The sequence below is a fragment of the Theropithecus gelada genome, chromosome 9 (genome assembly GCF_003255815.1).
Source record: "Theropithecus gelada isolate Dixy chromosome 9, Tgel_1.0, whole genome shotgun sequence".
NCBI classification, from domain to species: Eukaryota; Metazoa; Chordata; class Mammalia; order Primates; family Cercopithecidae; genus Theropithecus; species Theropithecus gelada.
In genome coordinates this window covers 74,873,194-74,898,097 of record NC_037677.1, presented here as the reverse complement: position 1 = coordinate 74,898,097, position 24,904 = coordinate 74,873,194, and the positions used below count along the sequence as shown (strand labels likewise).

Genomic DNA, 24,904 nt, shown 5'->3' with positions numbered 1-24,904 from the left:
GGTTGAACCCGGGGGGGGGCTGTGGGAGTGGCGGAAACCCCCCCCCCCCCCCCCACCCGGGGGGCAAATAAAAACTCTGTCAAAAAAAAAAAAAAAAAAAAAAAAAAAGAAAGTGAAGTAAAAATTCATATTTTTAGTGTTTTCTCCTTTAACATGTAAAATATCAAGTAATGGGCAGCTTTAGTAAAATTATTGGATAGTATAAGTTAACCAAATATAATATTTTAATACTATTGAACTTTATCTTTTATGCCTCTGTTTTTTAAAGTTTTGTCATTTAGTATGAGAATGCTGCATTTTGAGGAGCATATAGTGTACAGAAAGAAACACCATATTAGAAATCAAGAAAACTGGAATCCAAGTACATTTATGTTATTAACAAGCTGTATGACCTCAAGCTTGTCTCTTGATAAAGTTAGTTCTTAGTTTTTTGCATATGGCAAATAAGAGATTTAAATATAATAATTGTTAAGTATCTTTAAGCAGAAAATTCTATTGTCAGTCAGGAATTTAATAAATTCTTCTCCATTGTTTACAGTTGATTAAAGTTATACTACTAAATTAACTTCCTCCTTTCCCCTCCTTCCTTCCCTCCCTCTTTCCCTTGTGCCTTCCCTCCTTCTCTCTTCCCTCCTTCCTCTCTTCTCCCTTTTCTTCCTTCTTCACTTCCTTCCTCCCTCTCTGTCTCCTCTCATTTTTCTCTCTCTCTTCCTTCTTTCATTCCTAGGATGTTCCCACAAAATTGGTGGCAAAAGCTGTTCCCTTGCCTATGACTGTCCGTGGACACTGGTTTTTAAGTCCAAGAACTGAATATACGGTAGCAGTGCAGACTGCCTCAAAACAAGTTGATGGTGATTATGTTGTGTCTGAATGGAGTGAAATTATAGAATTCTGCACTGCAGGTAAGAGAACTAGGTACAAATACAGAAAAAAAGTTAATTGATCTGGGAAAGCTAATTATAGAAAAATATTTCTTTTTTGTAATTGCAAGGTGATATATATGACATTGGTCATTTTTTGCACTGTCAGTAGCATTGTGTAACAGAATAAACAATGTTGTATTGATTGGAGGAAGCTGAAGTTCTCAGAAAAATCTGAGTAATGGCTTCAAATCACTTTTTTTCTATATCCATAGTTTGATTTTTTCAAGATGAAAACTGTGCAAATAAAAAGGTATGCAGTTTGAAAATATACTCAGCATATTTTTTAGCTTCATTTTGAGAGAGAACAGAGCTTTCTTCTTTTTTTTTTTTTTTTCCTTTTTCCTTTTCACCAATACTGAAAGGCAGAAACTACAAAAATCCTTTTCTAATTCAGGTGAATGGAGGCAGATCTCAGTGACTGTCCCTAGCAGAAATGTTACTAGATTTTTCACTGGAGTACTAAAAGACCTTAAGAAAATCTGCATCTAAACTAGTGTCCTGTATACGTATGTGTGTCTTTCCTTCACTAGAAAGTACCTCAAAGCCATTGTTTTGGGAGGTTTGATGTGGAACTGAACCTTAATATTCCATTAGATTGGAAACATTATCATTCATCTCAGTCATGTATCTATTGTTTACTCATTCATTCAAGAAACAGTCATTTATTGAGCACTTCAGTGTTAATGGGATACAAAGATATCTCTGCCTGAGTACTCCTGTCATCCTTTCCTTTTGTCTTTTAGAAAGAAACTTTGTTTCCTCCTGTTCATCAAGATGACCGTTTCCTATAAAAAATTATAGAGAGAGGCTGAATCTACAAGGAGCTTAACCTGTTCAAAGCTCTTGTTTATCAGAGTAATTTACAGACTTTTCACATAAGCTTTATCAATAACCTTGACTCTAAGTTTTGATAAAGCTATTTTGTATAAGTTGACTTTTAATCTGAACATTGAATTCATTCAACATTAATTAAGCCCATACTGTGAGCTAGGCACTGTACAATGTATTGGTAATAAAATAAAATAGAATGCTACAGGCTAATCTACTTCTTTTCTGGTCTATGACAGCGTTTAAAACCTTGTGCTTATCCCAATCTCAAAATGCTAATACTTACCATAATAAATCATTATTGTACATATATTTATCTCTTCTCTTAGATTATCAGTTCTTTGCAAGGAATAGTAATACCTTTTTTTATCTTTTAACTTGATCATCTAATTTTGCATAGTACCTTTTACATCGTATGTTCTAATCTCAGTAACTGTTTATTGAGCCAATGAAGCAATTTAACTAGGTTGCTTCTGTTTGGAAATTGTTACTAATCTTTACAGGCCAAAATATTTCCCTAGTTTCTGGTATAGGAGTTAGACAGCAATTCTCAAACAACTTTCAAAACAAAAAGTGGGTTAAAAAAAATCAGATTACTTTAACAGATGCTTTACAGTTTCAAGCATGTTGTGTACCCAAGTCTTAGGTACTCATTACAATTTTTGCTGTCCAACTTTTCTATTGGTTGCGGATTATAAGCTTCTTTTATTCAGTTTATCAACTGGTTGAAGAAAAGCTAGTATGGTGCTAATGGATATTACTTGGATTATGAAAAGTTATTTAACTTAATTGTTTCAGTATCTCTAATTTCAAAACATGGAAAAATGCAGGCAAAGGTATTCTAAGAAACAACCATAAACCATAACAAAAATGTTTTGTAGAAAGAAAAATGTGCCACACAGACAATGAATATTTTCTTTTTTAAATGGAATTTCCTATTTATTAAGTTGAATTCCCTATAGATGAATTTTAATAATCTTCAATTTATTAAGTATATAGTTGGTACTTTTGGTGCAAAATTTTTAATAACAAACTTTTTTGGTTTTTTTCCAGACTATTCAAAAGTTCATCTAACACAATTGTTGGAGAAGGCTGAAGTGATTGCAGGACGCATGCTTAAGTTTTCTGTTTTTTATCGTAATCAGCACAAAGAATATTTTGACTATGTTCGGTAAGATTCAAAATATATAGTGATTTGTTTTACTAAATATAGTTTCAAATTTTAGGCTCAGGTTTCCCTTGATTCTAGTTCTGTCAAATAGCAGTGCTAGATTTCTTTTCAAAATAACTATACAGAATTTTATTTTCCAGAAAAATTAAGTAGAAAAGATCATGAGATTTTTTTCTATTTCACTTAGATTCCTTTCCATAATCATTTGTGATACCAGTTCCTGCCCATTTGACTAGAGGATCTTAAACCTGTGGTATTTAGATTGATGAGCATTTCATGTACACACTCGTCCTGCTGTCTACTTCATACTGACTACTAATTTTTTCCTCTTTTTGTGGGTCTTTTTAAGACATTGAAAACGAGAGGATAAAAGAGTGACTGTTTCATGAAATATTATGGTGAATCAGGTGGGATTCGCAGACTTCTACCTAAGTAGAAGTCTTTTAGCTGTTGTATTTTTTCAGGCTGCTGATAAAATACACCCAAGATTGGGTAATTTACAAAAGAAAGAAGTTTATTGGACTTACAGTTCCACATGGCTGGAGAGGCCTCACAATCATGGTGGAAGGCAAGGAGAAGCAAGTCACACCTTACATGGATAGCAGCAGGCAAAAAGAGAGCTTGTGCAGGGAAACTCCTCCCCTTTTTAAAACCATCAGATCTCATGAGACTCATTCACTATCATGAGAACAGCACAGGAAAGATCCCCCCTCCCCATAATTCAATCAACTCCCACCGGGTTCCTCCCATGACATGTGGGAATTGTGGGAGTTACAAGTCAAGATGAGATTTAGGTGGGGACACAGCCAAAACATACCAGCTGTTATCTTGAATTAATTATCATGAGGATAATCTCCTTTGTTTACTTTTAAATTCTAGTGATTTTACTAAAATTTCTAAGATAGCCTACGTTTATCCCTGGAAGCAGTTCGTGAGAAGTTAAAAGAACTCTATCCTGCAGGTAGTTTTTATACTTACAGCACTTTCATGTTTGTAGAAGAAAATTTGAAGAGAATAAATAGCCCAGATGTGTGTTTTGTGTTTTAAAAGCCTTAGTGAGACTAAGGCTTTTAAAATGGCAAATGCTATATAGGTTGTAAAACTTCTTACATAGCATTCCTTATAATTTATCATTTTAAAAGCCTCACTTCAGACTCTAAAGGATTCTTAAGTTGACAGGACTATGTATGAAAAGTATTTAGGAAACTTTGTTGTTCTTTGTATTTGTTTCTTTCATACTTCTCTAGTTTCTCTTAAATGAAGATCATGGTTCCAGATTTAAATCAGCTTCAAGCTGTGGAAAATGCAACAGGAATGAGAGAGAAGAACACACATAGGCATCTGTGTTCTTCAAATTAAGTACTTAGCAATAGAATATATTTTTATATATTTTGATGGCGAAAAAAATATTCCGGCCATTTGTTTGAATATCTTATAAATACAGAGTTTAGTCCTTCATTTTCTCTATTGGTATTTACTCTAGAGTCCATATAATTCCTGGTAGATACCATTCACCTAATTTAGAGTGTACAGACTGATACATATAACATAAATTATTGTGCTTGTCAATTGTGGATTGACAACGACCATATAGACTCAGCAAGGAAGGTGTTTCTTTATACAGATGCTCCTTGACTTACGGTGGGGTTATGTCCCATTAAACGCATTGTAAGTTGAAAATACATTTAATACACCTAACCTACAAAACATCATAGCTTAGCCTAGCCTCCTTAAACACTTTCAGATCACATTAGCCCACAGTTGGGCAAAATTATCTAACAGAAAGCCTATTTTATTAAAAAAAAAAAAAGCGTTGAAAAGATCAACATTCAAAGTACAGTTTCTACTGAATATGCATCATTTTCACACCATCATAAAGTCAAACAATTGTAAACCAAACCATCATAAGTCAGGAACTGTCTGTATTTGTTATGTATAAAATTTGAAAACAAAAAAAAACCCTCCATATTTCTGTTGTCCTTGGTAAGAAATACATCAAAAGAATAATTACATCTTGGATTTTAGGTTTATATTCCTAGTACATTGCCAACATCTATTTTAGGTGGCCACTGGAGGGCAGTATTTCTCTGTGATTTTTCTCTTTCCCTTGAATGGGAACTGGCCTTTGTTTTTAGGGCCTTTAGTGATCTAAAGTTTGCTTCATCTGTTTTCAAAAATGCTTCCACGAATAAAAATAAAAATAAAAATAAAGACAGAGTGCCTAGAAAATGGATAATTATTGTGTAATATTGCATGATTTTACTCCCAGCTACCAGTATGAAAGCTGTGTTTACTAACAAGAAAATTTACCTTTGTTAAGTTTTCCATAATGATAGTTATAAAATCCATGTAAAATATGTCTTGGTGCAGTACGTATAAATAAATATACTTTCCACGGTGTGGTATAATTTTTCGACATTGCTTTTTTAAGAAGCCTTATTAAAAAGTAGCAGACATTGATTTCATGGATGTTGATTTTTTTTGTCATTAACTCTAATTAAGACACATTTCCTTGATTAAAATCCATTTTAAATATCATCTTGTTATTCAGAATGCTTGAACAGAAAGGAAAATTTAAATTACTGGATAAACTTTCCAAAGTTTATAATCCATTTTAAATTATGAAAAACTGGATAAATTCTTATTCAGTCCATAAGGAATGAACTCATTTTGACCTCTTCCTCTAGAAATGAATTCCTAAATGAACATTGCTTTCCCATACTCCAAATGAAAACACCACTTTCTCTCTTACCCCTTGTTCATATTCACTAGGTAGCCTAATTGTCCTTAAAATACTCCTTTTATATCTGAAGGGTTTCAGGAATTCACTGAGATTGGTAGACATGTGTGGGAATTCCTCTACCTCTGGTGTCAAATTGTATATCCTCAAAGTGCAGGTCCTAGTACACATTTTCTGTTTATATATATGTTGCTGTTATTATTTCATGTAATTGCACTTAGAGATCCATGTAGGACACATATATAGATATTTGGATTTTGTTAATGAGAATGTAACCAAGAAGAGACATTTTGAACAGGGAAAGGTTGGAGTAAATACTCTTTTCCCTATTTCTCCCACATTTATCTATTGTTTACTCATTCGTTCAAGAAAGAGATTATTGAGCACTTCAGTGTTAATGGGATACAAAGATATCTCTTTTGTCTGTGCCAATGAGCACAGACAAAAAAGAAATAAAGAACACCAGAAAGTCTGTTCTCTTTACCCACAGGATCAGGAAAGAGACTGAGATGTCTTGGAATACAGAAACCTTTTAGACAATAACCACCATACCCCAGGCAAACAGTATAGAAAAAAAAACCAAAAAAACTGTAGTCCCTCATGTACCAGCCAACGCTAAGTGGGGAACCTAGACCTCTATCCTTTTACATCTGTAAGAGGACATCCTTCTCCCTCCATCCTCTGCTAGGGTGGTATCAGAGAAGCCTGAATAGGGAACCCAGACTTTCCACCACTGCCCAAAGAAAACGAGGCTTGCCCTCATAATATGTGAAGCCACATGTCAAGTAGTAATGAGACACCCCTTCTCTCTCTGACCTAGACTATGTTAACATAGGCCTAGTGGAAGCCTACACTCCTGCCTCCTCCAAGTAGTAACTGACCCCCCTCCCTACCCTGTGTCACTGGAGACTGAGTAGGAAACCTGGACTTCTATCCTCATCTGACATCAATGAAGTGACTACCCCATACTCTTCACCCACTGGTAGATAGTCAAGAGGAGTCCTGCTAAAATACTAGATGTAAATCTGATCCAAAATATAATAACATAAAACTTAAAATGCCCAGGATACAAATGGAACTCATGTATCACACCAAGAACCAGGAAAATCTTAACCTGAATGAGAAAAGATGATCAAAGATACCAAAACCAAAATAATGCAGATCTTGGAATTATCTGACAAAAATGTTTAAGCAGCCACCATAAAAATAGTTCAACAAGCACACACTAACACACTTAAAACAGATAAAAACAGAAGCAGCAAAGAAATAGAAGATACAAAGAATTAAATGAAAATTTTGGAACATAAAAACACAGTAAGTGAAGTCAAAAGCTGAATAGACTCCATGGATTCCACAGCAGATTCAAGAGGACAAAGAGAAAAAAATAGTAAACTTGAAGATAGAATAGAAATTACCCAAATTGAACAACAGAGATAAAACTCACTGAAAAAAAATATATCAGTCTTATGGACATGTGAGACTATAGCAGAGCTAATATTCATGATGTTAAAGTCAAGAAGGAAAGGAGAAAGAGGGTGGGGCTGAAAAAGTATTCATAGAAATAATAGCCAAAATGTTCCCAAATTTGCCAAATAACATAAACATACAGATTCAAGCTGAGAAAACCCTAAATGGGATAAACCCAAAGAAATCCATGCCAAGATACATTACAAACTGAAAACTGCAGGCCAAAGCGGGGGTGGGGGGGAACATTGAAAGTGGTGAGATATAAGACACCACTATATAAGGAAAAATAAAACAATTTGAATGACATCATCATCAGAAACTACCTAGACCAAAAGAAAGTGACATAATATTTTCAAATGCTGAAAGAGCACTGTCAACTGAGAATCCTATATCCAGTGAAAATATCCTTCAATAATAAAAGGGAATTAAGATATGCTCAGATGAAGGAAAACTAAGGGGATTTGTCAACAGCCTATCTATCCTAAAAGAAGTTTCTGAAACAGGAAGGAAGGAAATAATAAAAGAAGGAATCTTGGAACATCAGAAAGAAAAAAAGAACAGTACAAGTAAAAGTATAGGTCACATCCAGGATAACACACTACATTTATTTGTTGTGTTTCCGTATTCTCTTAACTGTGACAATTTTTTGGTCTTTCCTTGAATTTGCATTTTTAATAAACTCCCTAGGTGGTTTTCAGGTGGTAGAATTTGAGACCCATTGCTGCTAAATTCAGAGGCTGATCCAGGCATTTCACTGACCCATAAACTCTTTAAGAAGCACGTTGACTGGGGGAACTTTCCCTTACTTGAGTAGTAGCTTGAACTTTGCTTCCCAAGTCATGCTGGTCAGGGACCCAGAAAAAAAAAAAAGGCACACTTGGGGAATTCTGGAGAGAATTTAACAAAACTACCCCTCATAGAGGTGTAGTCAGGGTTAAGGTAACAAACAGGGGATGCTAAAGTAACCAAGAACTAGCACTAGCAAGAATTGAAAAGTTTTACTCTTCTTGGGAATTAAAGGGAATAGGAATTTATCCAGGAGTAGCAGTAGTCAGAGATACACAGTTATGAAGAACCCAGCCCTGCCAGAACCACAAGGCCCCGAAGCATGGAGGAAATACAGAAAGACACACCCAAAGCTTTACCTCCTACTACTCTATATACTACTCTATATATGCTGGTGCCTCACATTGGTAGAACTGAAATGGAAGGGACCAAGAGATAAGGAACTGAGTGATAGAGTCCCAAACCATAGTGGAAGACTGTGGTGGAGAATGAATGGATCTGGGGGTGAGGTAAAGGGGGAGTAGCTAGCACTGTTTTAAGCAAAATGCCAGAGAAATAACCTGATTACTGTCCTTGGGTTAAAAAGCCAAAACGAGCTGAGTGTGGTGGCTCATGCCTGTAATCCCAGCACTTTGGGAAGCCAAGGTGGGCGGATCACAAGGTCAAGAGATCAAACCATCCCAGCCAACATGGTGAAACCCTTTCTGTAGTAGAAGTACAAAAATTAGCTGGGTATGGTGGCGCATTCCTGTAGTCCCAGCTACTCTGGAGGCTGAGGCAGGAGAATTGCTTGAACCTGGGAGGCAGAGGTTGCAGTGAACTGAGAATTGCGCCACTGCTCTCCAGTCTGGCAACAGAGTGAGACTCTGTCTCAAAAAAAAAAAAAAAAAGCCAAAACAAAACACTTTTGTGCCAGTATAAATGTACAGCACTCATTTTATGACTAAATCTATCATGCGTTAAAGAAACATTCAATATATTTAACTAACAAATAACTTTAGTTCAGTTTTCTCTTCACAAAGCCACTTCTGAAACCTAGTTGGCACCTAATGTATGTGTGATTTTACCAGTAAGGTTTCTAATTCCAGTTTGATTTTTCTGGTCAGGAAATTTACATTATTATGTTAATTTAATACAAAGTCTCCAAGGCTTGTAGCAGATCATCCCTACCTCAAGGTCAAAGCTAGAATTCAGCCATCTATAGGTAATATGTCAAAAGATGCTGTCCCCTTATTCTGATAGTAAGAGGGGTATTCAGGCCTTTAACAGTAGATGTTTGACTTTTAGGCCATTCAAATATATAAATCAGTGGGTTTACCACTATTGTATTAAGCAGTGACCACTTGTTTCCTCTTGCAGAGAACATCATGGGAATGCTATGCAGCCCTCTGTCAAGGATAACAGTGGTAGCCATGGCTCTCCTATCAGTGGAAAACTAGAAGGCATCTTCTTCAGCTGCAGCACTGAATTCAATACTGGAAAGCCACCCCAGGATTCACCTTATGGAAGATACAGGTTTGAGATTGCCGCAGAAAAACTTTTTAACCCCAACACTAACTTATACTTTGGGGACTTCTACTGTATGTACACTGCTTATCATTATGTGATTCTTGTTATTGCTCCTGTGGGATCACCAGGAGATGAATTTTGTAAGCAGCGCCTTCCTCAACTAAATTCTAAGGATAATAAATTTTTGACCTGTACAGAAGAAGATGGGGTGCTGGTTTACCACCATGCCCAGGATGTCATTTTAGAAGTCATTTACACTGACCCTGTGGATCTTTCTCTGGGCACCGTGGCAGAAATCACTGGTCATCAGCTCATGAGTTTGTCTACTGCAAATGCAAAGAAAGATCCCAGCTGCAAAACCTGTAATATCAGTGTTGGACGTTAATGCCCACTTTTCTTATTCTTACTCAGCCCCTTTTCCTCCATTAGGAGCATTGGTCCTGTTGTCCATTTTCATCACCAGATGTTTTCCACTGAAGCATGCACATGCCACTGTCACCAAAAACGAACTACCACTTTCCAAATTCCATTCAGAGCCATTTTAGTGTTTTCCTATTCCCTACCCCTCCCACTACTTTCAATGATGAAATACCCTAAGTTCTCCTTCTGACACTTTATTGCCTAGATGCTGCAATGTTTTTATGTTTCCTTTATGCCAAACATAACAAAACAGTTATATAGACCGCTTTAGCAAAGTACACAATAATGGCTTATAAATGATGTTTAAATATGCATTCATTTTAATCTACTGAACAAATATTGGGATAACTCCAAACCGCATGAAAGGGTGTAATTGCAGCATGAGTTAAATCTTGAAGCCTAGAATTGTCAGCACTTCCAACTTCTTGTTTGACAGTGTTATTTATGTTATTTATATTAGCTAACAGGAAACAACTACTGTGTTTCAACATAATAAATATAATAGAAAAATATTTTATTTGTATTGTTGTATAAAATATTTACAATCATATAGAATATATAGAGTTACATTTTAATAGCAATTGTGTACATGTCACGAAACCATTTCCCTTATCAAAGATGTAATTTGTAAACCTCAAATAGTTGTGTATCTGTCCTGTTACAAGTAGATGACTTCAATTAAACAAATGTATGAAGGACATTATTCTGATTCATAAAAGTTATAAAATATTAGGTAAATACAGAGAAAACAATAAGCCTCTGAAATAGTCTGTTTCTGAAATAGTCAATAGTCTTCCCATCCAAACTATAAGAAAATGTGAATTTCTTCAACATCATACTTAAATGTTACAGAAAATAGAAATACAAACAAGGTTGGTACATGAGGGAAAATGTTGACCTTTTACTTCCTTTTACAAAAATGAAAATAATAAACATGTTTTAGTATAAAATAACACAAAATGATATACACTAAAGTTGATGAAGCAAATAAATATTCTGGCTTCTTTTTCAAGGTATCAGGGCAATTTCCAAACCTTTCATTTTGTACAGAAGGAAGAATAACTACAGCTCATGGGAAATGTTTTGACTTTACAAAGTATAGATGTTGGAACATTAAGAAAAATGTATATTCCCAATGAAAAAATAGTTATATCATCTTATAGTAAACAAAAAGATTAGCAATAATACTATGGACATATTAGATTATATACTGCAGACACATATCTATCCAAAATACCTATTTTAAATTTTTAATACAATATTTTATTTTAATATAAACATCTGTCAGTTATAGACAAAGATAATAATTCACAAAGTACATGCTATCAGAATGAACTTTGGTAACCAGAAATGTAAAATTTCAAATAACAGATAAAATAATGTGTTATTTTTATAGAGAAATAAAAAAAAATAGCAGTAACACAATCTAGGTTATTTTAGGGTACTGAGAGCCTAGCAGACTTAAGGGACAAGGTAGTAAATGTTTTATCACTCAAAAATCCATTAGAAGTTTCAAATAAATTACTTTCTTGCTAGGTACATTCCTTCCTACTTGAAAAGCAGAATTTCTTTTCCTCCTCTGATTGATTTTTAAAAATCATGCTCTTTTCCATACATCAACATAAACAATCTTTGGATACTAAATAAACTTTCCCTAACAAGCATCCTAGCTATGTTATTTAAATTTGATAAAATATTAGACATTTTTTAAAATACTTGTATTGACTATGAGTTTTCTGCTTGGCATGGAGGACACTGAATTTTTTCCCAATTATAAGGCTACCTGTTGTATCCTTCCCCCCATTTAAATCCCTTCTCCTTGCATATAATTAAACTTGCTATTCCTTCTTGAAAACAGCTAATACTACCACTAAAGTGCTTCCATTTTCATTGTGTCAAAACTACTTAGCAAGGATGGCAGAGGAAAATAAACTTTACTTTATATCATGGGTGAAAGTGATCATAACATTTCCTGAACCTCAAATAGTTTTGGCCACATCTTGCTTGCTGATGAGGACCTCTAATAGTCTCAGTTTGGCTTTTATGTGCTTATATTCGTAATACTCATCTGCCATTGGTATTCTATCTTCCTTTTGTGGACTTCTGCAAAACAAAAATACATTTATTAGTTCACAATAAATCAAGTCATTATTAAATATTCTTTTATAATTCATACATGAGAAAGTATACTGTGACAGCTTCCACTTGGTTTTTGCATCATGTCTTCTTTTCCTTCCCTTTCACCTTCATTCACTCCTTCTTCCATGTGTTACTAAACTTCTAAATAACAGTAACCTTTGAAAACTTGAATGTCATAAGTGTTTTGCAAATATGTGGCTAGTGCTTAGACTTACAACAATGGAGCAAGTGAAAAGATCTAAGGAGAAACAAACAAACAAGAAATAGAACTTTCAAGGCATTCTTTGTCCTGTCATTCTTCCATTATCTGCCACAGCCCTACACCTGTACAAAATGTTCAGCCTTAATAGAGTTGTCAAAAATTTTAACCTGAAAATACTACAGAAATTTCATTATAAAAATCATTTATAAACTTATGGTAACAAGAAAAGCATTCAGGGTCTGTCTTACAAACTTGAAACGTTTCCAGATTGTCTTGTAATTGTAATACCTATCTCTGCTAATATGTAGTAGAACCACTGAGCTGGTCCTTGATTGAAGTAATTTATGAGAGTCTAAATTGTGGTGGTTCTCTTCTGTACACTAATTCTACTAAGGCTAGACATGTAACAATGCATAGATTTTTATACGTATGCATACATATACTCTTGCTGTTTACTTGGAAGAATAACCTGGTAATACCAGGAGTTAAAACCATTTGCCTTCCCACAAAAATATGTTGTCAAGATACGTTTTCTAAAGGGAATAATTGTGACAGGGTCTCAGAAGACTCTTGTTTTCTTGGTTAATAAGATAGCCAATTGCTTTGAAAACATTTCCACCCAGGACTTTGAAATTCAAGGGGTAGAGGACACAGATATAGTCACCACAATTACAACTGAATATAACCACAAATATTCTCTAACATTAGTATGACTGAAACCAGGTAAATAGCATATATTTAATGTTTTATCTTTAGCTCCCTTCTATTTTTCCCAGTAATGATAAAGAGATATTTCTATCTCTTACCAAATAAAAAACAAGCTAATCTATACAGATTAAGAATATAGTATCTACTTGTATTTCAACACTATTTATTGCCCTGCAATTTCTAGTACAGAACTCAAAACAGTATACAAATCCATAGACAGCATTCTTCTTGACTATTGTCTAAAGTATATAACATAAATCCTTTGTCTCCATTCTGTGTTATGAGTCAAACTTATCATAACTGGATGTCTGAATATCACCTTAATTTGTATAAATAGATCTAAGTAAAGAAATTGTCTAATTATTACAGAGAAACATTAATAATCCATTATGTAATTTTCCCTAGTTTTGCATATTCCATTTTGGCTAATAAGAGTGCTTTGACAAGAATGGAAAGTTTTGCCAAGTCTTTCCTGAAGCAGTTTCCCCATTATATAAAACATACTAAAGTGCTTAGCACAGTTCCAAGCTCATAATTATTAATAATAATGTAATATCTATATGATTCTCATGCCTCTTGTATGGCAAATATTACCAAGAATATTTATAGTGCCTTAAACATTTTAGTAATCCATTTGCATGGTTATTTTACCTTACTGATACTTAGGCCTTCCCAATAAAATGTCTTAGATAAACAAAATTAAGGTCCATATTTCCTAGCCACTCAACTGTTTGATTTTAGTTGTAAAAGATCATCACTTGTGCATTTGGTTGAAATATATCACCACAAGGGGGCATACAACTTCATAGCCATACATAGGCTTATCTGAAGTGGGTTTAAGACTCATAGGTGCAGTGGAACACCATACCTAGAACATAACTAACTTCCCTGTACGACAAAAGCATACCAAGTGGCACTGCAGATCCACTAGGCAGAACTAGTAGCACACTGGGAAGTTCTCAAACCCCTTACAATAGATTCCTGGGTTCAAATTGCTAAAAATATAAATTTATTCAGGGAACTCAAATTTATGAAATGAATGTATGCACATCTTAAAGTGTCATTTCTCATATGTAATGACTGTTTAGATTTAGAATATTTGATAACATCTCCACAAATATTTCCCTGAATGAAAAATTCCCATAGAATACCTTTAATCCAAAAGAGGCAGAGATCAGGAACTTTATAGTGCAAGTCACATATTTATCCAAGGTATAATAATAGCAGACAGTCCAGACAAAGTTACTACTCCAAGGAATGTTTTACAAGGAATGTTACATGAACATTTTATAAAAGAAAAAAGGATGGAAAAGGAAAAATAATAACAAATGCTTTATGTTCTAAATTTATGAGCCACATAACATTTCTCACTAGATTAGTTAACATCACCATAAAGGTAAGTTGGACTTTTGCAATCAACTTGAAAGGAAGATTCCAACTAGAAATAAGTCGATACATCTGTGTTGGCTGAATGCAAAAAGCTTTTCACTCAGTAGGTCCAGTCCCAAAGAATATCCCGGTAGGCTAAAATGGAAAACCTGCCAGGGACTAAGGTGAGTAGACCACACAATTCATGTATTTATGTTGAGATTTATTGTGCAAAGTTAGAGATTTTTAGAGTTTAACTTTTATTTTTTACAGATTGATGTCATACCTGACAGCTACCATGTCCCATAAAACATCCCTAATATTGGCAATATTAGAATGTTGCATTGGACAAATCCTGAGTCTAAGCCAGTGTGAAAATGATATACATTTTGTAAAAAGTCACCATTCCTGCAAAAAATTGCAGGTCATTTTTAACAGTAATTCTCTAGGAAGTATTAGCTTTAAAAATCTCTCTGCCCACACGTACCTTCCTGTTTGTTTAAAAAACTGTTCTTCAAATTCTCTTAAGGCTTTCCGCAGTCTCTTCTTGTCAGCCCTAGTTTCTCGGAGATGGTCAAGAAGTACAGGCCTATATAAGGTAGAATATTTGTCATTACTGGGCACTGGCATAATTGAGAGATCATCGTGAGCAGATTTATCTGTCCAGCCAAAAAAGCATACTACGATTGAAAAGTGTTCTGAGCATAAGAGTGTCTTTTGGGTAAATATGACACACATAGAGCCTGACCATAGGCAAGCACATAAGCAGGGAAAATTACCTGATGGAAAAAATATCACAAGATATGGGAAAGGACAGACAGGAGGCAAGCAGATTGATTGAATCCACTGAAAGAACTGGAAAGGGTAACAGCAATATAGATGGATGAGGGAAGGGATATTTTGAAGGAATACTCATCAGCATTTGGTGATAGACTGAACATAAGAGATACAGAGGAACAGCTTTTAAAGAAAATTCTATTCTTAATCTAGAGAAATAAGTGTAGGAATATTAGGAGAATGGCATAACCCCTGTGAATGAAAATAAGACCTAGAAGAAAGCTATAGTTACATTGTGAATTCTACTCACTTCATTCTACCAAGATGAGAGAAAAGTCATACACGCTAGAGCAGGAATGTGGTATACACAAGCAGACCAAACTCATGTATGGTTTCAGAGATTCTGTGAACTTGAAATTATATATGGGCTTTCTCTTAAAACAATTCTGTTGGTTTCAAAAAAGTCCAACACCCCTTGAAAAGTTAGGAATAACTCCTTTAGAATCACCACCAAAAAAAGGGTTTTCTGCTTGCTTTCTCTGATAGACACTTCTGTCAAATTAAATTAAATAAACTAAATCTCATAATCTGGGCTGTAAGATACAAACCAAAGAAGGCCAGATTATCATGAGGAATGCCAGCTACTGAATAATGATAATAATAATGATGATATTAATGAAAATCCAAATGGCTTCTATCTGAAGGGCCATTTAAGAGACAAAGGGCAAGTTATTTGCTTACTACCAAGTGGATTTCTAGTGGAAAAACTATCTCATCTAAATGTAAGAGTCTAGGATAAAGGCCCTGAGAACTGTTGACCCACCCCTTTGAATCCAGCATTTTCAAAGGCCAGCTCTGCTTCATATGCTGGTATCAGATCAGAAGGAGTTAAGAGGAGACTTTACACTTAGGATTCATACTCACATGGTAGCCTCATGTAAATTAGACATGGAGAGAGCTGGTGGTTTTACTTCTTTCTTTTCATCTGGTAGAAGGGCCCTAACAGGCTCAGTCTCATTAGAGTAGGTGAAGTGGTCACCAACAGGAAGGTGAGATGCTGGATCTGGCAAAGAAGGTTGTTGGCTTCCCTGTGGATGGTCTTCATCAGAGTCCTCTTCCTCCTGCTTATCACAGGCAGAGTTAAAGAAAGTAAGTCACGTAATGCTCAGTGCCTCTTGAGGAAACAAACAAAAAATACGGGAAGGGGAACCATAAATCAATGCCATGAAAACCAGTAGGTGACCCAAATGCCTACTGAGAACTGGGATGGAAGCAACCAAGAAGAGTTATTCCTCAGTTTCATTAAAAACCTGCAGAAGTTAATGAGCAAAAAGGCAGCAGCTATGCTGGGCTAAAACTTAACTCACCAAGTTCATCTGTGTCTTCTGGGCCAATGAAGGCACAGAGCATTAGGATATGGTCCAGTCTGGACTATACTATCAAGTGGTTCCTCCCTTTCACTCAGACCTTCTGGGCTCCAGCTTAATACTTGTGACATGAGTTAAGATGAGGTGGACTACAGACAACTTTTATCCTCCAGAAATACCCCAAGTCAGGTCCCAGTGGGGATCAACATTCAGATACAGAGGATACTCAGAAAATTGACAAGTTCAGGGGAGAGCTATTGGAAAGCCAAAGCAAAGTGGGGTTACTCCTCAACCTGTTCTGATAATTCTTATCACAACTAGAAGATTCTCTTGCAAGAAATATAAGAACTCTACTACATTTTAAATTATGCTTCCATAATGGGAAAATTCCAAAGACTGAATTATTATTCTCTTAATGTCTTTAAAAATATGGAAGTATAATCCATCTCAAAAAATGTGGAAGTATAATGTACTCAAGCATACTTAAATTTATATTTGTTAATATTTATTCTTTTTTATATTGGTATCTTGAACAAGTAACTGTTTTGATATTGATGGAGTAGGATTTGTGATGCTTTTCTAGTTCTGTATTCCCATAAATCATTCTTTACTAAAAGTAGTCTAACTCAATTTCAGTACTTATATTTTCTATTGAAATAAATCTTTTCATATCTTGTATAGTATGGTCAAATGGTACCAAAAACAAATGTTGCATTATATCAAGAATATATTGTTAATTTTCTGATTAAAGGAAAAAATTAACCAACACACAGAACAGAAAGGCTCTGTTTTGTCTAGCTGTGTTACAAATTAGAAAATGCCAAACTGAAATCTATCAATTTCTTTTCACCCAAGCCAATGAAAGCAAATGTTAAAATTGGCTCTAGACATACAAGTACTATATGTTCCTATTTTACAATAGTTCTAATATCAGCACTGTTAAGTATAGTAATGGGGTTAGAGAAGACCAATTTTTCACTTTTTGAAATGACACCTGGCCTTGATAGCAGTATATACTGCCATGAAGGGTCTTTTATAACTCTAGTACTACTATGTGACATCATGTTAACTACACATCAGTACAAAGTAACAGCATGCAAGTATCCCGACTTACAATTGTTGGAATAAGGGAAGGCGTTGACAAGATTTGCTTGATAATTCTGTATCGGTCATAAAGCGGCTTTATGAGGTTCTTGTCTTGCTTAGTTACCTGAGAAACGTGAAATTATTATTCTTCTCTCAGACAAGAATGAAAACATCAATATTTTTAGCAGACAAAAAGCCTCAAAGTAAAGGATTATAATACTATAATGCAACAGTTATCATGAAAAGGAAAGTCATTTATTTTTTATTTATTTATTTATTTATTTATTTATTTATTTATTTATTTAGAGACAGAGTCTCACTCTGTCACCCAGGCAGAGTGCAATGGCATGATCCCGGCTCACTGCGACCTCCAAGCAATTCTCTTGCCTCAGCCACCCAAGTAACTGGGACTACAGGCACGCACCACCATGCCTGGCTAATTATTTTGTATTTTTAGTAGATACAGGGTTTCACCGTGTTGGCCAGGTTGGTCTCAAACTCCTGACCTCAAGTGATCGGCCTGCCTCGGCCTCCAATTATAGGTGTGAGCCACTGTGCCTAGCCAGAAAGTCATTTACAAGATACTATATGTAGCACATGCCAGTTTTTTCTTGGAAAAGTTTCTTAAAGCGTACGTCCAAGTTTAGGAATGTGATTTTTGGAGGAGTCTGAAATGCGTAAGTGTTAGGGAACCTCTTCCTTAATGACTTCTTCATTCTTAAAAAAACAGTCCAGACATTGATTTTTCTTCTGAAACATATATTTTATCTAGACTTTCCTGATTATATGTAGTCACAAACACCAACGTTGTACAGGTCTTCATTACTACATGCTTGTATTATATACTAGGTTATGACTAGTTGTGATATAAATGAAATTATTTTGGACAAAACATTTAACTTCTCTGAGTCCTCAAGTTCCTACCTATACAAGAAGGAGGTTGGAGTTACCAATATCCTTCCATTAAAAAAATGTATAACCTCTTGATCCACTAATATATTCTATACCCCTCTGCTGTAAGACCCATCCCTAATTACTATTTTCAGTGGATCACATTGTGCATAAAAATTTAAATAGCTTCCTATCTATCCATCTATCTATCTGTCTATGTATCTGCCTATTTATCCAAAGTGACCAAATTCCTTTGCTTGTATTGGTTTTTTTCCTGCTTTGTATTCTGCATTAATTTTCTGCATGTCTAGTAAACATAGCTTCCTACTCTAGTCCAGTGATATACACTTGGCAAGTAGTGGGAAGGGAATAGTAGAAATAACTCATGGAATAATCACCCAGGCATCTTTTATCAAAGTACACACACCCAAGCATGCCAGATAGATCTGCCATCCAGATCGGTCTCCCTTGAAAGAAAAGAAAATGTCTCAAACATGTGTTACACTTCCCAGTTATCCTCATGCTCACAACTCCCATCCCAATTGCAAACCATTCTGGCCCGTATTGATCTACCTTTTCTCTCAACTTCTTATCTCATTATCTGAGTCTTAACTGTTTTCTTTGTTTCAGTATTGTCTGCCCAAATAAATGATTCTTGAGGAGAGAGATCGTATCACATACTTCTTTAAATTCTCACAGTACCCAACACATTCCCATTCCTACTACTAAGCTGTCAACACAGGTTTATATGAAAAAAGGACTCTAATTTTTAGCAATCTTCTTTTAAGTCCCATACGCTGTGACCTAAGTCTCGCTTCCCTCTATAGAAGCCTGTTAAGTATTGCTTAAATAACCTCAAGATCTTTTCATTTTCTAACCCAATCATTTTTTAAACACTTTTATTCATAATACATCTTTCCATGAAAAAAAAAAACCCAACAAGTTCCCATCAAAATCTATTTCATGGGATTTTAATAGATGACAGAAGGAAAAAAATCTCAGTCTGAGTTCAGAAAACATGGAAATAGTGGTTTTTTAATGTAATATCTTACTGGGACTTACAATCCATAGAAAGTATTTCAGAAAATGATGCATTTAACTAGTATTGGAATCTCTCCATTGCAATTTGATTTTTTTGATTTAATATATTCCCCAGATTCTAGAAAAGCTAAATTTAATTCTAAAAGAAAAAAGTAACCAAAACACATGATAGAATGATGAATGCCATTATAGAAAAGTATCTTCCATAGATGCTGGATAAAAATTTGGGAACACATACAATGTATGCACTGCTTTTTCACTTTGATTCCATTGTCTTCCTCTTAAGATTATTGTCAAAGCAATCCCTGAGGAAATGTGAGGGTTCCATACCCTCATGCATAGTAAGTACAAAACACTGTGAAACCTCTAAGTCTACAAGTGCTTATCCTCAGATAGAGGACAGGAAAGCAGATTGCCTGAGGAAGGTTAGTAGTGGGATTATGTGCCAGGAGCTGTTTTCTACTCACAGAAAAGCTATAGGCCTGCAAAGTGATCTTCATAAAGGAAACTGAATCAAGGTAAGCTCTGCAGGATGCCCCAAATCTAAGGGGGCAGAAATACATTAGACTTTGCTGTTATTCTTCAGCCACTTTCTGCTAAGAATCAGATCTAATTTTCTCCTCTGAATTCAATGGCTGTCTCTTTCTGAAGTGCATCCTTCCTCCCTAATTCTATAGCTGCTGCTGGCTGTAGTATGCAAGATATATCTATTTTTTCATTTTTGTTATATGAATGAAGGAAACAAGGTTTCCTTTATGTTTTCAGTTACATGTTGAATAACCTAAAACAGCCAAAGAGAGCTATGAATGTATTGTCATAATTTAAAGATAAATAAAAGGAGATAAACTTTAAAAGATGATTATTCTTCCAGTTTCTCCATTTTTATAGTATCGGGGTAAAACTAAGAGGAGGTTGAACAAGACAGGACCATATATAGGACAAAATTTGATATGATTTGTTTATAGCTTGGCAACTTTGCCATATGAAAACTCCTGGCCCCCTATCAGTGATTATTTGAATCATCAAGGTCTGGAAATAAACTGGCTTTCCAAGAGACATAACTGCTACTGAGGGTCAGTCCAAATTAGTTTGTTTCTGGGTCCTGGTCAGAAAGTTGTTTAGGAAAAAGCTGCCATAGCTTCAGCACTTCTACCACCTTGTTTTCCTTTCCCCCATGGGACTGGTGCCATGTATTCCTGCACAGTAAGCCACAGAAATTTATAAATAAAGTCATTACAATTATCCCCACAAATGAGATCTCTCTTAAGGAGAGAAGTAAAACTGACATTCTCTTCTCTGGACAGTGAGCAATAGAAATCATGCTTCTTAGCTTTAGGGACTCAAGTCCTGCCAAGATTTTCCTGTCTAAGTATCCCCATCGCCTTATTGAGGGAGGCACTATATGTAAGCAAGTCTGACTGTTTAAATTAAACAATCAAACAAGATGGAAAGTCAGTACTGGATATTATCATAGAAAGCAATTGCTAAAGAGAATGTTTTGGTCAATTTAGATGTCCAAGCCGGGAATTGAAGGTTAATATTTGTCTTGAAACCAGAGGACATGAGTTCAGATAACCAGCTTCAAAACTTATAAACTGTTTTTAACATTACAAAGATGTAATATTTGAACCTCAGTTTCCTCATATGCATAATGATGATCACTTTTAATAAGTTTTATATGTAAATGTTTCTGGATTAATAACACACATACCAAATGTTATTTGAGCTATCAAACTAGTTGACTTGATGTTAATGTCAATGCTATCCATTAATAAAAAAGAATATCACAGTGCTATTGAATAATTTTTTTAAAAATAAAAGAGAATGATAAGCTATGTCTTGATATAAAAAGCTATCCAGAATATACAAAGTAAAAAGGATGCATAATTGTATAGACTGCTCCCTTTTGTCTAACAGAGGCAAGTTAAGATATATATTGGGGCCAGGCATGGTAGCTCACTTCTGTAATCCCAGCACTTTGGGAGGCTGAGGTGGGAGCATGCCTTAAGGCCAAGAATTTTAGACCAGCCTGGGCAAAAGTGAGAGCTCATCTCTACAAAAAATTAAAATAATCAACCAGGCATGGTGTTGCACACCTGTAGTCCCAGCTACATGAGAGGCCAAGGTGGGAAGATCACTTGAGCTCTGGAGTTTATGGCTGCAGTGAGCTATGGTTGTGCCACTGTACTCCAGCCTGAATGATAAAATGACACTCTGTCTCTCTAAAAAAAAAAAAAGGAATGTATATTGATAATTTCTTGTATATGTTTTACATAGAAACTCCAAAAAAGACACACAAGACATTAATAACAATAGTTACCTGTTGGGGGTGGGAGATCTCAGAGCTGGAGATGGCAGTTGGTTTTGGAAGTAGTCTTTTTACCATTTTCTGTTATATATTTTCTTTTTGAACTATGTGAGAAAGTATTACCTATTCAATAAATTATTTTTTAAAAAAGAAGGATAAATAGGAAAGCAGAAAGTTTGATGGGATCTTCCTTTTCATGCCCTTTAAGTCTACTGTCTTTCCAACTAACAACAAGCTGCTAATAAGTTATTAATTTTGTATTGATTTTTTCAAGATAAAATGTATACTTTCTAAAAATCTGCTTTCATCCTCAGAGATGCTACAGTTGATGAGAGGCCAGAAGAAGTAACTGCCATTACTCATCCCCTTGGTAATTTGAGCTGTGCACCTGACACCACCTACAGTTCTTAGAAAGGTCAATATTGATATATATGCCAGCACCAGTTCAGTATTTCCAAAAGAAAAGGACATAAAAGACATAAATAGGCACTACAGTTCAGCTCAGGGGATGACTCATTCATTTCCAGTGTACAGCCATGCCCTGTAACCCAGAAGTGATTATCTCTAAAAATCATCCACAGATAAAACAGGAAGAAAATTACTCACTAGCAGTATCTGAACCAACAAGGCAATGCTATAGGATTTATCAGCCTTAGTATGGTCTGTGACTAAATGCCAAATGCAGAAATTATGGAAAGAGTCATAATAAAGTCTCTCTAGAAAAGATGCCATTCTTTATCTTGAAATTTTAATATTTAATGCATTTTCAGCAATAAGGCAAAGACCTCAGATGAAAGTCATATGTCTCTTTGAGTTTAAAGAAACAGGACCTAATGAGATGACCTGAAATGCTACTGAGCTCATTGAGGAGTTAGAAATAACACTAGCTGCTATGGGAATACAAAGTTTTCTCTTTGGTCATGCTGTAGCCTCTGGATTCACACTGAGTATAGTGACTGACTAGCTACTACATGGTTTACTATATTAAGCTTTCTCAGTACCAATACTCAGCTTTATGTATTTACATTTTCTATTACAGATGCTCTCTGTTTAAAGGGCCTAACTTTAGCCTACTGAAGAGCTATATCATAGGTATATTTGAGGGGGCTTCTGACACTTATTAATCAATAGATCATTAAAAATAATAGAAATGATTGGCATTTATACTAGGTGACATCCATGCATGAGGAGATTTTTCTTTGATCTTCCGACTCTCATTTGCATATGTCTATTTGATTTACATGTCTCAGTAAGATGACCAACCATCCCAGTTTGTCCAGGACTGAGGCATTTCCCAGGACACGGGATTTTCAGTGCTAAAAGCAAAAAAGTCTTGGGCAAACTGGGACGATTGGTCACCCTATTCCTGAAAGATATTAAATGTAAAATATCCCAAACTAATCATTTATGTTATATTTTTATCTACAACCCCAGTGTGCTCTTCTAGTTTTCTCTGTATCAGTAAACGCTTTTCTGTGAGTAGAAAACAGCTCCTGGCACATAATTCCACTACTAACCTTCCTCAGGCAATCTGCTTTCCTGTCCTCTATCTGAGGATGAGCACTTGTAGACTTAGAGGTTTCACAGTGTTTTGTACTTACTAAGCATGCATCATCCCAGATTCTTCTTTGCCTTCATTTCCTCCCATCTAATGCTGCAACATGTCCTTTTGATTCTACCTTCAAAATATACTTTGATTGTATCCACTTCTTTCCCTCTCCAAGGCCACCATGCTAATCCAAGCCACCCATTCCATCTACCCTTTTCATTCTTTTCCCTGTGATGTATCCTCCACTTAGCAAGCAGACAGATCTATTAAATGTAATCATGTCATGTCACTTTTCTGCTCTCAACCATTCAACAACTTCCCAATACTTCCCACAGTTTTAAAGGTTCTGTGTGATGGGTTCTAATCTGTCTTTCAGACTTGATATCATGCCATCCTGTTCTCCAACCCTCAACCCTGAGAATTCAAAGTGAACAACAAGGTCTTCCTTTCATCACGGCCTTCATACCTGCAATTCCATCTGTTGACCATGTTTTCTGCTGCTCCCTTTGACCTGCTGATTCTTCTTTAAATGTCACCTCTTGGCCTTCCTAATCGCTTTATCTAAAGTAGAAACTATACCCATTATTTTCTATCATATCACCTGTTAAATATCCTGCATAGTACTTATCAACATTTTTAATGATTTCTTTTTATTGAGTTGTTTATATCTTGTTGTATCCCCACTCCCAGGACAACATGAACTACATGAGGGCATTGACCCCCCCATGACTTCTATATATTTTTTATTTTTTATATCTAGCATCTATTCTACTTCACAACACATAGTTGGCATTTACATCTTTTTGCAAATGAACTATTGTCCACCAGTCAGTAGGTTTCTCACTTATTGTCACGATAATTATATAAGTAGGTATTACCTGTATTTTACAGATGAGGAAATTGAATCTCAGAGAATCAGTTCACTTGCCAAGTGCCCATGGTTAGAAAGTGGCTGGTTCAAGTGCTGAGTCCTGTTCTAAGTCTACTATATCAATCCCATCTCTCCTCTTACTACCCTTGTTAATTGAGTAGAACATAGATTTAGACATTGACCAAAATGCTTTAATAGATACGGTCAAAGTGACTTTAAAATACTGGAAAGACCTTCAGAAGCACTGAAGGATGGAAAACCACAGATGTACCTGAGAGTTTCTGTATATATATGCAAAAGTTACCCACTAACTATCACAGAAGTAGAATCTTAGTGGGCTCAGGGATAGGATGGCTGAGTGGATGAAAACCTTCTCTTCACTCCTCACAACATGTATTTGTTGTTGTTGTTTTAAGACTAAAGGTATTTCATAAAGAAAGATGTGGTCACAGGTCCATTTCTACTTGTAGATCACAAGTCCTTATGTAAATGACTAATCCAGGGGCATATTTTGAGCCTTTTGAGATTTGGAATATGTTGTCACTTTATGATTAATACCAGGTAATACACAATAGAACAGGGAAAGGCAGCATTCTCCTCAAGAAGACTTCATTTGAAAATTAAATATGCTAGTTTGTTCATTCATCTGCTCATTTTTCCATTCACTCAGCAAACATTTATTCAATACCTACTATGTACAGAAAAGGAGGGGTCATGACCTATAAATAGTATTTCCATGTAAGAAGTTCAACA

At 35.3% G+C, this 24,904-nt stretch overlaps 2 protein-coding genes across 14 annotated transcripts in view; one reads left to right on the top strand and one right to left on the bottom strand.

The window, feature by feature from the left end:
• The window catches only part of PHYHIPL (phytanoyl-CoA 2-hydroxylase interacting protein like), a 64,005-nt gene extending 52,291 nt beyond the window's left edge, over positions 1-11,714 (top strand). For both annotated transcript variants that reach the window (XM_025396770.1, XM_025396771.1), the window contains exons 3-5: positions 728-902; positions 2,805-2,922; positions 9,275-11,714. In XM_025396770.1, coding sequence (XP_025252555.1) covers positions 728-902; positions 2,805-2,922; positions 9,275-9,809 — 828 coding nt within the window. In that variant the 3' untranslated portion in view covers positions 9,810-11,714. The remainder of the gene's footprint in view (positions 1-727; positions 903-2,804; positions 2,923-9,274) is intronic.
• The window catches only part of FAM13C (family with sequence similarity 13 member C), a 114,969-nt gene continuing 100,395 nt past the window's right edge, over positions 10,331-24,904 (bottom strand). For 6 of the 12 annotated variants that reach the window (XM_025396762.1, XM_025396769.1, XM_025396761.1 and 3 more), the window contains 4 exons: positions 17,520-17,615; positions 15,963-16,162; positions 14,749-14,850; positions 10,331-11,947 (listed from right to left, as the gene is read on the bottom strand). In XM_025396762.1, the coding sequence (XP_025252547.1) occupies positions 11,824-11,947; positions 14,749-14,850; positions 15,963-16,162; positions 17,520-17,615 (522 nt within the window). In that variant the 3' untranslated portion in view covers positions 10,331-11,823. The remainder of the gene's footprint in view (positions 11,948-14,748; positions 14,851-15,962; positions 16,163-17,519; positions 17,616-24,904) is intronic. The other 6 variants (XM_025396765.1, XM_025396764.1, XM_025396766.1 and 3 more) reach the window with 1 other exon arrangement.